General features: G+C 33.4%; 1 protein-coding gene across 1 annotated transcript; it reads left to right on the top strand.

The window, feature by feature from the left end:
- The first annotated feature begins 1,984 nt into the window (after positions 1–1,984).
- On the top strand, positions 1,985–12,219 carry LOC127863820 (uncharacterized). Its single transcript, XM_052403477.1, has 3 exons — positions 1,985–2,480; positions 5,722–6,710; positions 7,540–12,219. The coding sequence occupies exons 2-3, from the start codon at positions 6,401–6,403 to the stop codon at positions 7,884–7,886; spliced, it is 657 nt and encodes a 218-aa protein (XP_052259437.1). The 5' UTR covers positions 1,985–2,480; positions 5,722–6,400; the 3' UTR covers positions 7,887–12,219.
- Positions 12,220–12,227: the final 8 nt, after the last annotated feature.

The following is a 12,227-nucleotide window of genomic DNA, read 5'->3' as shown; positions in this document are numbered from 1 at the left end:
CGAAATGGATCTTCAAGATTGTAACAATTAATTAAATCTGAGACTTTCATTGCGAGCCTTAGGTTTATTTTTGTGAGATAGAGAGAGAGAGAGAGAGATAGAGAGAGAGTAGAGGGAGAGAGAGAGAGAGAAAGGGGAGAGAGAGAAAGAGAGAGAGCAAGAGAGAGAGAGAGAGAGGAGAGAGAGAGAGAGATAGAGAGAGAGACAGAGAGAGAGCCAGAGAGAGAGACAGAGAGATAGACAGAGAGACAGAGAAGAGAGACTAGAGCGAGAGAGAGAGAGAAGAGAGAAGAGAGAGATAGAGAGAGAGAGAGAGAGAGATCTAGAAAAGAGAGATCTAGATAGAGAGAGAGAGAGAGAGAGAGGCTCTCTAGCTCTCGATCTATCTCGCTCTCTACTCTCTCTCTCTGCTCTCTTCTCTCTCTCTCTCTCTCTCCCCTCCTTTTTCTCCTCTCTCTCTCTCTCGCTCGCTCTCTCTCTCTCTCTCCTTTGCTCTCTCTTCTCTCTCTCTCTCGCTCTCTCTCTTCTCTCTCTCCTCTCCTCTCCTCTCTCTCTCTCTATCTCTCCTCTCTCTCTCCTCTCTTCTCTCTCTTGCTCTCGCTAGACGTCTCTCTTTCTCCTATCCCTCCACCCCAATATATTATTTATTTGACACATAATTAATCTTTACAGTGCCTGATGTATGTAACACATACGAAGAGGCCATATTTGCAATTAAAATAAAGGGAACCTGCCATTACTTAAACTATTGTCCATAAACTTTTTATAAGAATATAAAATATTTATAATATTATAACATTTATAAACTAATTAATGTATTACAAAGACATAAAACACCACAACTATGTTTACATCTACACAGCATACTCCCGCTACAGTGCTTTTGCTTTTTTTCTGCAATTTTGTATATTTGTTTTCATTGCGAAAATGTGTAAATAGTTAAATTTATTTGCGATCTTTTATCAAATGGAAGAAATTCATTGGATGTTATCGGCCTGAATAATGTTACACCACCCGAACATACACAAAATTCTAATTTCAAATAAACGATTCAAGTTAAATTGTAAATTTCACACACTTGTTTGAAATATTAATAACTCTTTAACAGTTTAATGGGGATGTGTTTTGGCTTGGGGCATAGCCCCAAGGCCATAGTAATGAGACCAATTTCTGAGCCTATCCGAATTGGCTGGCTGCCAAAAACCAAATACCCAAAACTCCGATATACCACTTAATTCATGCGCAATAAAAGTAGTTCATCGCAGATCTCAATTACCCACCTTGTAAATACAGAACATCAGTATATAACACAGTGTCATAAAAAGTGTAAAAAATATTATTGAAACAAAATTGCTAAGCATTGGCTACGACATAGTTTTCATTGATATTTATGTTCAACAGTTTATTTCAAATAAATCAATCAATGGAAGCGAAGTTAAACAATCAATAAATGAACAATTGTTTTGAGAAATTTTTAACGGTAACAACTCGCACATTACCTGACTCACTTACCCATCAAAACCTATTAGTTATTTTATCCGACATATTTGTTATAAACGTTATTCATTCATTAACTTTTTTAGACGGAAGATGTATCGATAAGGTTTTTGTTATTGCAAACTGCAATATTCACACTAGTTTATCAAGATAATTGTATTTAAATGAGTATAACACGTTTAACATCCTAGTGTTCAATTCTGTATTGGGGAAAGGAGGCGACAATTGTAATAAAAACGATCGGCGTTATAATCTACAGTATTATTATTGTATTTAACATTTTACATGTGTAACAATTTAACATTTCATTTATTAGAATAACTAACACATTTGACCGGTGTAACAATCTGGTTTACATCTACACACCAACAGGCAAGTTTATAGTTATAAATAGACTCACTGTGACCTAGTAGTATCATTTATGTGCACACAGCTACACTGTTTATTGCTATCATACAACTGAACATCATATAAAGGTTATATCAGATTCGGTTCAGTTGAAAGTTCCTTATTGCTCGATTGTGTTTAATAACATTTTAGAATGTGTTTTACGGGATACTGATGTCAGGAAATTTACTGTGGACTTAATGTATCGGTTATTTTCGGTTGTAAACAGTGTTTTGTTAAAAGTGTATTTTCAAAATGGCGGATTTTTCTGTGTCTAAATTTGCTGTAAAAAGTTATGTAAATACATATTATTGTACACTCTGCGAAGAACGGTCTTCAGAAGTTGATACTGCTTTTTACTGTAAAACATGTAATACATACTTTTGTGGAACGTGTATTCACTCCCATAGCCAGCATGGTTGGTGGTTTAATAAACAATGTCCGTTTGGAAGGGATCAAATAATGAAGTGGCCACTTTGTAAAAAAATAGCGGATTATCTTAAAAAGTGTGACATACACAAGGGTGAAAATTTAACAATGTACTGCTCAGACCACAGTCAGCTGATCTGCTCTACATGTGTTGAAATTAATCACAGGTAGATCATAGTCACTGTGTTTAATTTATGTTAAATAGTACCATTGTAATATGCATTTAAGCATGCCCATGTAAAGTTATTAATATTAGTGTTAGCAGTTTTAATATTTCTAAATAAATATACCTGTGTTGTTAGTTATCCGAGAAGGAATATTCATCCATTATAGCACACATAAGATTTAAAAATGTTCACTGATATGTTTGCTTCTTATGCCATAATGGTAGTACACGAGTATTTAAATAACATGCAATTAATGAAAATGATACACCCTTAAACGGTTTTGTTGAAAAATTGCAAACATTACTATATACAACCGGTTTTAATTCTTATCGTAATTTTAAATGGTACAGGTACCTCTGCAAATGTTTGAAAATGGCGGATGTCGTAACTGAAATTGTTATCAAATGTTATATGAAACTCAAGATATGGCCATACTATTTATACACGTAGTTTAACGATATTACTAATGGCAGGAGAATGGAACAAACATTAATTCGTTCAAATTATCTTTAGGAATTAACAACTCTATTACATTCAATGTGTTATATATGAATTTTTGTGCTTCATAGAAACCTCATTATATAGGGAAGATATAACAGAGCTGCAGCAGAAATTCCCAATATGACTCAATCATCCACTGAATGTCAAATGGCAACTGCTTTGGTCAAATATTTTTATATCATAGTTCATCAATTCACACACAAGTTATTTGCTACCAGTGTATTGCTTATGGAGTGTTGTACACGAAGCACTTAATAATTATGGTTCTCGATTAACAAAAACTCTGTTTTTCTTAATATTTTGCGTTAGGGCTCAAACCATATTATTTACATAAATGTTTAGGTTTTATTTATTTTTTTTCTTTTGCGGAAAGCTTCGCAGAACGTACACATTAAATTTAAAAATAACTGTTGCTGTTATTTTACTGTGCGGAAACCTTACAACGATGTTAATACAATACTGGTTATACAATTAGCTTGCCTAATGGTACAAAGAAGAAGGTTGTCTCAACCTTCAACAAGTTTTAATTTTATCAGGTGTGCTATATGAAACATAAGTTCTCATCGTGGACTATTGCGATCACTCTTGGCCCGTCATGCTGAGTACAGTATGCCTAATCAGCTTTAATATCGGTAACACTTTAGAAGAAAAACATATCATTCAAACGTCATGAAAGTTTGTTAGATTGTGTATTTGGTCATTCTCTACAACATAAACTGGCTTCGGTGCGTTAAACAAACTAAGTTACCAGATGAACTATTTTAATAACCGTGTTTCAATTAAAAAAGCCACATTTTAACTCAAATATGTTGAAACTGAGTCAGCCTTTTGACTTGTTGTCTACATTTTGGCCAAGTTCAACGCTGGTTCGCATTCTTTCTAATAAGGTTTATACAACTTTCTAAAAATGTGGAACTGAGAATGTTAAGGCTGAGAACGACTCTGTGTCACTTAAATCCGAAAGTGAGGTCTCCATATCAATTTAAAGGAAACCCTTTTAACAACAAGATTGTTTTTAGCCAAAATTATGACTGAATTATGAGCTATATTCAGGACTTAATCTTGATGAAAAATGTCACACTGTATATTTTGACAATTTCTAGAACAATATAGAATTGAGCACATTCGTCCCAAGACAATGTTACCAGGTAAACTATTTGAGAAAATATTTTCAAGACTAGATACCAATATCATGCCTATAGAAACTAGATCTCTAATTTAAATATGTTTAGAACATCTAACCACATTTATGACAGAAGCAACCTTTATGTTTCACGTTTCACGACACTGGTATAAAGGTTAAATATGTCAATATCTTGGCCAGGTTTTAATCTAGGTGCGTTTTGTCTATAGATTAGGTCATCGGATTTAATTTAAACTAAACGTGTTTATCCTCTAGAGGTTTCATGTATTACTCAGTCTTACCGACAGTTTAACAGTTTATCCTGACTATATAAAGGGCATATTTTACTCCGAGTTAAGTTGGTTACATCATACGTTTATAAATTTAATTCTTACATGACATGAGTCGTGAATACTTGTCACGCATGAAGGAAGTAAGGAAAAACTTGCTTTTTCAAATAGTACAGTTTGGAGGTTTAGGTTTTTGAAATTGGTAGATTAAAACAATATTATGCACACACTTTAATGCTGAAAAGTTGTAAAAGATTTATATTGAAATCGGTATCTTGCCTGGAAGAGAGGACTATCAGATGGTATCAAGAATTTCTCTCCTGATAATCTTTGCTGGAGTTTCTTGTTTTCAACGTGCTGCCGAACATTGTATATAACTGTCGAACTGGTTGATTTACATTTGATGTGATGATACTCTAGTCGCTGATGTTAAACTTATATAATCTCATATTTATGAATGATCTACATACGAACAAAGCTGAAAGCGGGATAATTTAAGATAATTGAATAATGCGAAAGAAACCTAAGAAAAAGACTTTTATATTTTAAAGGGCATATCAACGGCTCATGGATCATGCATAATATTTAGTTTCAATCATACAGATTGTTATTGTATTATTATTTATTAATGTGTTTCATTTGAACAAACTATTATATTTTATATAAAATCATGAATAAAACAAATTGTCCTCGGACTCTTTACTGTTATAGGAAATTCAGTAGTAGTAAACTATTAATGCATTAAATAAATATAAAGTTATAATGTAATCATCTGCACAATTAAAACATTATAACGTGTGATACATTATCATTTGAATGCATGATTTCTTTATCACCGTGATAATCATACGTTCCCAAACACACACCTAATCAAAATTGTTGGACATTATTTCAAATTTTCCTTGATTATGTATTAACATAGTGTTTTCAACATATTTAGGCCATAATCAATATATTATTACTACTAGATGTTTAAATTGTGACTTTTGGAAGATGTATTGTTCTTTTATGGCGCATATTTGATTTCTAACTGTGTTGTTATGCCTATTTACGTTGTTTTAAGAGTTAAACACATTAAGGCGTAAGTATTCGCTATTTTGCTAGCATGGCATGTACTGTCCCTGCATGATTGATACCTTATTTCATTCCTGAAATAACATACATTTACCAGTCATTATACTTAATCGTCCTCATTCAATGTATGCATTATGCAAACATGGTATGCCAGTATGAATTTGTTTATAAAACAAATTATATACAGATATATACCAACATCCAAAATCAATATCTTATGAGTAATACATTACAATCTGGGTTTTGCTTTCAGGCTGTGCTTTCAAGTGACCCAATTATCTGAAGCTGCAAAAGAGAAGTCAGCTGATCTCAATAACCTGTCTGTCAGAACGAAAAATACTCTTTCACGAATGAAACAGTTTCAGATTTATCAGGAGGACAGAATGAAGTCTCTAAAGGTTTCGTACCATGAACACGAGAAGCTTATTGTGGATGGCATGCGTCTGAATTTAACATCATATCTTCTGGAATGTGCAGACAGCACAGTGAATGAAACGCATGAGCATATGCAATACTTAGTCCATAACATGCGTAAGAAAATTAGGTCTTTATTAGCAGATTTTGACAAAAGCACTATTAAGGATAAAAAAGAAGAGCTGACACTGAAGTAAGCTCCTCTCGTAAATGGAAAAAACAGCTGCATTAGGCTTCATGAGGAATTGTTATATCTCCATGACGCCATACATAGAGAAGTGGGTACGCCGGAGCTGTCTTTTATAGCTAGTACAAAATGTCAGAAAACAATACAACGGTTTGAAACATTTTTGGATAAATACTGTCCAAAGTTTCCAAACCATGCGTTCACCGTGATAAGGAAATGTGAATATAATGTGAACATACCAAGCGATTCAAAAACAGCCTGTATTTCAAGCATATGTGTTCTTTGTGATGGACAGTTCCTTGTTGCAGACGTAAGCAATAATAAAGTAAAGATGCTGAACCAGCAGTACCAGGTTGTGAGTTACTGTGATGTGACTTCCGTTCCACGGAAAATGTGTACAATTACATCCAGTGAGGTTGCAGTGGCTATAGATAATTTGTTTAAACCACATGTCCAGTTTATCACCGTCAACACAAGCCAGTTGGTAACAAGCAGAAAGTTTCAGTTACAACATAGATGCATATGTATTGCGCATCACCAGGGAGACCTGTACATTTCTTCTCTCGATGCAATATACAAGTACTCACTTAGCGGAAAACTGATCCGCACACTATATGATGATATATATGGTGGTTTTACAGGTATGAAACATGGTGACTTTTTATGATGATATTGGGAACATGTTATGTAAAGTAATTTTAAACCTTCATGAACGTTAAATGTAGAATTTAAAAAGTTATTATAAGAACGCTAATACATATATTTGTTCACTTATAAAACACACTAAGTATCTATTGTGGCTGTCACTCTATGACCTGTCTTTTAATAGCGACTGAGTAAATGGGAAAGACATACATTATAACCTAGCCCTCATAATTGTGGTTGACAAATCTTGTACAATTTGTTTTCTTAATACAAATCGTATGATGATATAAACTTAATTGTTTTTGGTTGGATTTGCTTAAAACAAATGTATGTGCATAATATTTATTTAAACACATTGCTTTTGTAAATGGTTAAGCACAAAAATACAGTTCACCATATGCATAATTGGTTGGTGGCACAACATGTTTCTTGAGATAAACAGTCCACAAAAAAAATTTCAGTCTTAAAAATTGCCCATTTAGGGCGTATAGTTGCCGGTGTCAATTTCAAATATATGTAAGTACATTTTTATCAAATTTGTACCTTTGGTAAATATGTAATTGCTATATATTTTTAAATTTATATATACATGTGCATTGTTAACTGAGCAGTAATATATCTCAATTTCAAACGTGTACACACTAAACTGACACAGACCCTGCTTGTCACACTAAGCTATGTATTTTTATAATATTATACTCATATATTTAAATTACTTTATTGCATATTTATTAAAAAACCTATACAATACAGTATCATTGCATTCTGTTTATAAAGGCTATTGTATATTTAAGTTAATTCAATAAATTGATGCTACTATTGTAGTCAACAACTGCGCTGTTAGTCCGTCAGGGGACAAGCTGTATATAACATGCCGCTATCAGCTGCTAACGGTGGCCATGGATGGAACAGTCCTTGTCACCTTCACAGATCCAGAACTACTGACACCAGAGGGTTTGCTTGTGACCTCTGCAGGCCAGGTGCTTGTCTGTGGAGTCAATTCCCACAATATAATACAGATGGACAGTGACGGAGGGAGGAAGCTGTCCACTCTTGCTACAAGGATGGATGGGGTGGAGAATCCACTTTCAGTCTGCTACAGCAGCATCACTTCCTCCATTATTGTGGGAAATAAATACAAGGGTAACATCCTCGTGTTTAGAGTGGAATAGCGGCATAAACATGTATTTAATAGAATTTGTAATTATATGTTATGTCTTCAAAATTGAAAATATGAATCAGAATTACGTAGCACGTAATGTTACACTACTGTATGTTTGTGCAGTTGCAGATACAAATATTTTTTTTACGAGTGAAGTTTTTCGTTTTAAATTTTTACTTTTACCTATTTTGTTATGTTGTGGCAATAATTGTTTCATTTTTGTCTTTTAATAGAAAAGTGTAATGAACTCTAAATAAACAAAAAGTGAACATTCAATGTATGTACGTACATACACATGTAAATAACATTAACGCTGTTTGTAGACATAAACTTCTACTTATGTCATGGCATATTAGAGATGTATATACATATAAAAAATATTTAACATATTAAATATATTTCCTGGATGACATAGTAAACATGACTTCTGTTAGGTTTATTCTGTTTTTCATGTTTATATATATTTTTCCAGTTGGACGTAATTGCCTCTGCGTAATTCTCTGGTTTAGATAGAGTGAGGTTGTATTCGACGCAAATTGGATCAAGGTTTATATCACGTTTTCTAAAATATTAAGTCTGCATTCAGTAGTTTAAATTATGACAGAGATATTGTGCTGAAATTGTGTGTGTATGTCGGTTTTATGCAGGTCTAGCAATGGATTAGATTTTGGGCCACTGGGGTCAAGGTCACTGTTACAGAAACAAAAACGAAAAATATAGGTTCTTATACAAAAATCAGTTTGAACGGAAGTATTTTTAGACGAGTTCTTTTAGTGAAAACTAATTTTCTTAACAACATGTGCTATACATGTTTCCTAAACGTTTGCCTCGTATATATTTACACAGACGTATTGCTGACTAAAGATCTGTTAAGGCATTACATTATGTGTTATTATCAGTTATTTTTGTAATCATTATCATATAGTATTATTCTGATTTTTTTGTGAGTTTATATTCCAGTTTCTTTTAATAATTGCGAGGAAGGATTGGCTCATAAAACAATTACTTACTTAAAGACGACAAAACAACTATAACGGTACATTCCTTATTGTGTAGTATAAATGTTTGCAAGAAGGCAACAGGTCTAATAAGTTTAATAATGCAAATATAAAATCAAAAGCATGGCTAACTTTGCAAAATAGGTACAACTTGGCGTATCTTACGCATGATTTAAAACAGAGGAAAAGCAATTGAAAGTGTGAACGTGGCTTAAATGCTAAAATTCCTAGGGACGTGTTAATTTTAATATGGGCTCAGTTAATAAGTGCTAACGATCCCGGCTATAATTCCACGGATCAATATTTGGTAAGTGTCGCTAATGTAATTGTGCACTAGAGACACACTCAAACCACATTTAATTGCAACTGATATTGGTCGACAAGGAAGATACGTAAAATAAATTGCCAAGAAGATTTGAAGAGTTCTAAAACGTGTAGAACGATAATTGTTACGCTCATAGCACCAACATAACCGCTTTATAAGCATCGATTTTTCCGGTTGTAATTTGAGTTTACATTATACCAATAGATATTCAACTGATTGCTTTTTTGTTTTACAATGTATGGGTGGGATTAACATTATCAATAATACATTGGCGTTGATTTAATGTACGAATTAGGTTTCTTATATGAATACTATTTGTATATTTATAGTTTCTTCGAGATGCAAGTATGTTACGACATTCACTCGATAACAATGTTATACCAAAATATATTTTTCAGCCTGTTCGGAAAAACAAAACGTTTGTTGCAATACCTTTAAACAAGATAAGCTTGGTGCTCGTTTTTTCAAAGGGTTTATTTAATGAAATGTATTTTAAGAACATCTGTAACTGTTGTTGCTACGGCTCTTCAGAGCATTGCCAGAGTTTCTTCACCCAAAAGCAATAAATCATACGCGCAGATATAACATTGAGGGGTAAGAGCCAGAACGTAATAAGTCCGTTTTTTAAATAGTGGAGAAAAACGCAAAAGATCGTTTGACAAACAACAAATTCTATTTGAATATGACTATAAGCATAATTTTATGTTACAATATTAGGTAATAGTATGTTATGGCATTATAAACATATCATAGAATTGCATACAATATCTAATGCTTTTGTATTCAAAATAGTTGTTACTTCATTATGGCATAAAGGTATAACATATATATTTTCTGTGTGCCACTGTGTTAAGTGCACTTGGTGCTACTTAGCTTTTACCATGCTTTTCCTATGTCATTCAGGTCTAAGTTCCCTTAAGGCAAAACAGCCCTGTGCTGTGCATCTATTTTGAGAGACTGAACGAAACATGTGCACTTAGCACAAGTTCATATTGATATTCATAATACGAGATATTATTATACAGAAGTACATCATTATTTACTTTTGCATTCTAGATTTTAACAGGACATACACATGTAACAATACATATATTTCAATCAGTATGGACTTGTTTGTCTCCAACCTTCACAATGGAAGAAAGTCAAGATTCAGATTTTCTATTCCACATTTGAATCTTCACTTTCTTCCATTGTATCTAGTTCTGGAAGACTGTCCCTAGTTGTCTTATCAGATGGAATATCCTTGAAATACTGGTCATATTCTGAAGGAATTATTCATCAGAGCAAAGTGATAGCAGGTCTTTTTTCTTTGCTACTGTAATTGGAAATTGGCATCATACAAGGGTTTTAAGTCACATTTTATAGAAGGTCCTTTCCTTGAGGATTTAAGGTGCACACACTGAAAACTGGTGTCATCGAAACTGCTCTTAAAAAACACACGCCCCGGATCACTTTTTTGCAGTTTTATCCATGTTATTTTTGTCCATAAAACGTTTTGTCCACTTACATTAACAACGTTTAACGGTAGTACATATTTGGCTACATGATTGATATCTAAAAAGTCATAGTATTTTATCGGCACTACAACATACGGATTTCTTTATCGTGCAACCTTCACAATTGTTTCTCACTGGCTCGGTACATATACCGATGTACGTTTCTTTGCACGTTCTATCGAAGCATGTACACTATCACAACTCCATCTGGGTATGTCCACTTTCTAAATACTTTTGTTCAATAGTATCTCTATGTTTTTACATTTCTCTTAAGCATGCATCAATGCAAAAGTAACAACCCTATTTCGATTTTGACCACAACAACAATCAGAATAAAAACAGACATTCTCTACTGTTATAGATATAGATTTCATGTAAGTCAAAAGACAAGTTCCCTCTTCACAAGAGCCCCGTTTTCCTTCAGTTTCATTCCACAAAAACCATGTCGAACTAGCGTTTTGTAAAAAATAAAAGGAAATATTGTAACAATTGAGCTTTCTTTTATAATAAACTTTACTCACAAGAGAACATGGAATCGGTAAAACAGCCTCTAGATCGAATGTTGCAACATGGTATGACTTGTCTTGTTTTGCACGAGACTTATCCAACTTCTTTTCATCTCTAGCTCTGTTTTTTCTTTTGATATGGTATTCAAAAGCAATTTTCAAATCGGTGGTTAGCTCGCCTGCTATCTCCTAATTTCTATACACAGCGCAAGTCTGAAACTGGTCCTTCTTGGTTATATGGAATGAATAGTTAAACTCCTCACATAAAATTGTACGATACATTGAACTTGATATGTATTGCCTGCCCGCTTCTCTTAGTTTTCTTTGTTTAATTAATACAATTTACTAATATTTAAATCAGATCGTAGAACACGCCTTTTAGTGTCTTGGCTTGTGTAATGTGCTTCTACAGTAGGAAATGATTCTATATGATTACGGACATCTTCTATGATTGCATCTAGGGTTTTGTTATGGGGAGTGTGCTTTCCACGCCTGTCAAAGGAAGCAAATGTTCCTGAAGATAGTGATTTCAGTGCTGTATCTATCATTCTGCCACCAATAGCTAACGTCTTCTGGAAGAAAGCTTTGCAAACACATTTCGTATCTAAGTGATATACTCTGGAAATAGCTCTGCCCTTTGATGAGTGTGTCCTTACACGACTCGGCACATCCCCCGTTAATGGCAATTGTAAAATATTGAAAACAATCCCTGAATTATGTGAGTATGAATGAGGTTGGATTAACATATATCCCGATCAGACTATAATATTTAATACATTGTATACCCATTGTCTGTTATAAAAAAATAGCTACATAGGTTTTAACTCAAATTCCTCATGCATAATACTAGTATGGTTACTTTGTTTAAAATTATTATAATTTGTGTATTATAAACTGGTAGGAGGGAAACTTATGTTTGTTCTTCATTTCATGTGCGTGAATTACATTTTGAACTTGAGTAAAATACCTCCTCGTTATACCATTCGACCCTAACATATTGACTGATTGTATTTATAAATGTAGCAT

This window comes from Dreissena polymorpha, unplaced genomic scaffold, assembly GCF_020536995.1.
Source record: "Dreissena polymorpha isolate Duluth1 unplaced genomic scaffold, UMN_Dpol_1.0 chrUn042, whole genome shotgun sequence".
NCBI classification, from domain to species: Eukaryota; Metazoa; Mollusca; class Bivalvia; order Myida; family Dreissenidae; genus Dreissena; species Dreissena polymorpha.
This window is presented reverse-complemented; position numbering and strand designations above follow the sequence as displayed.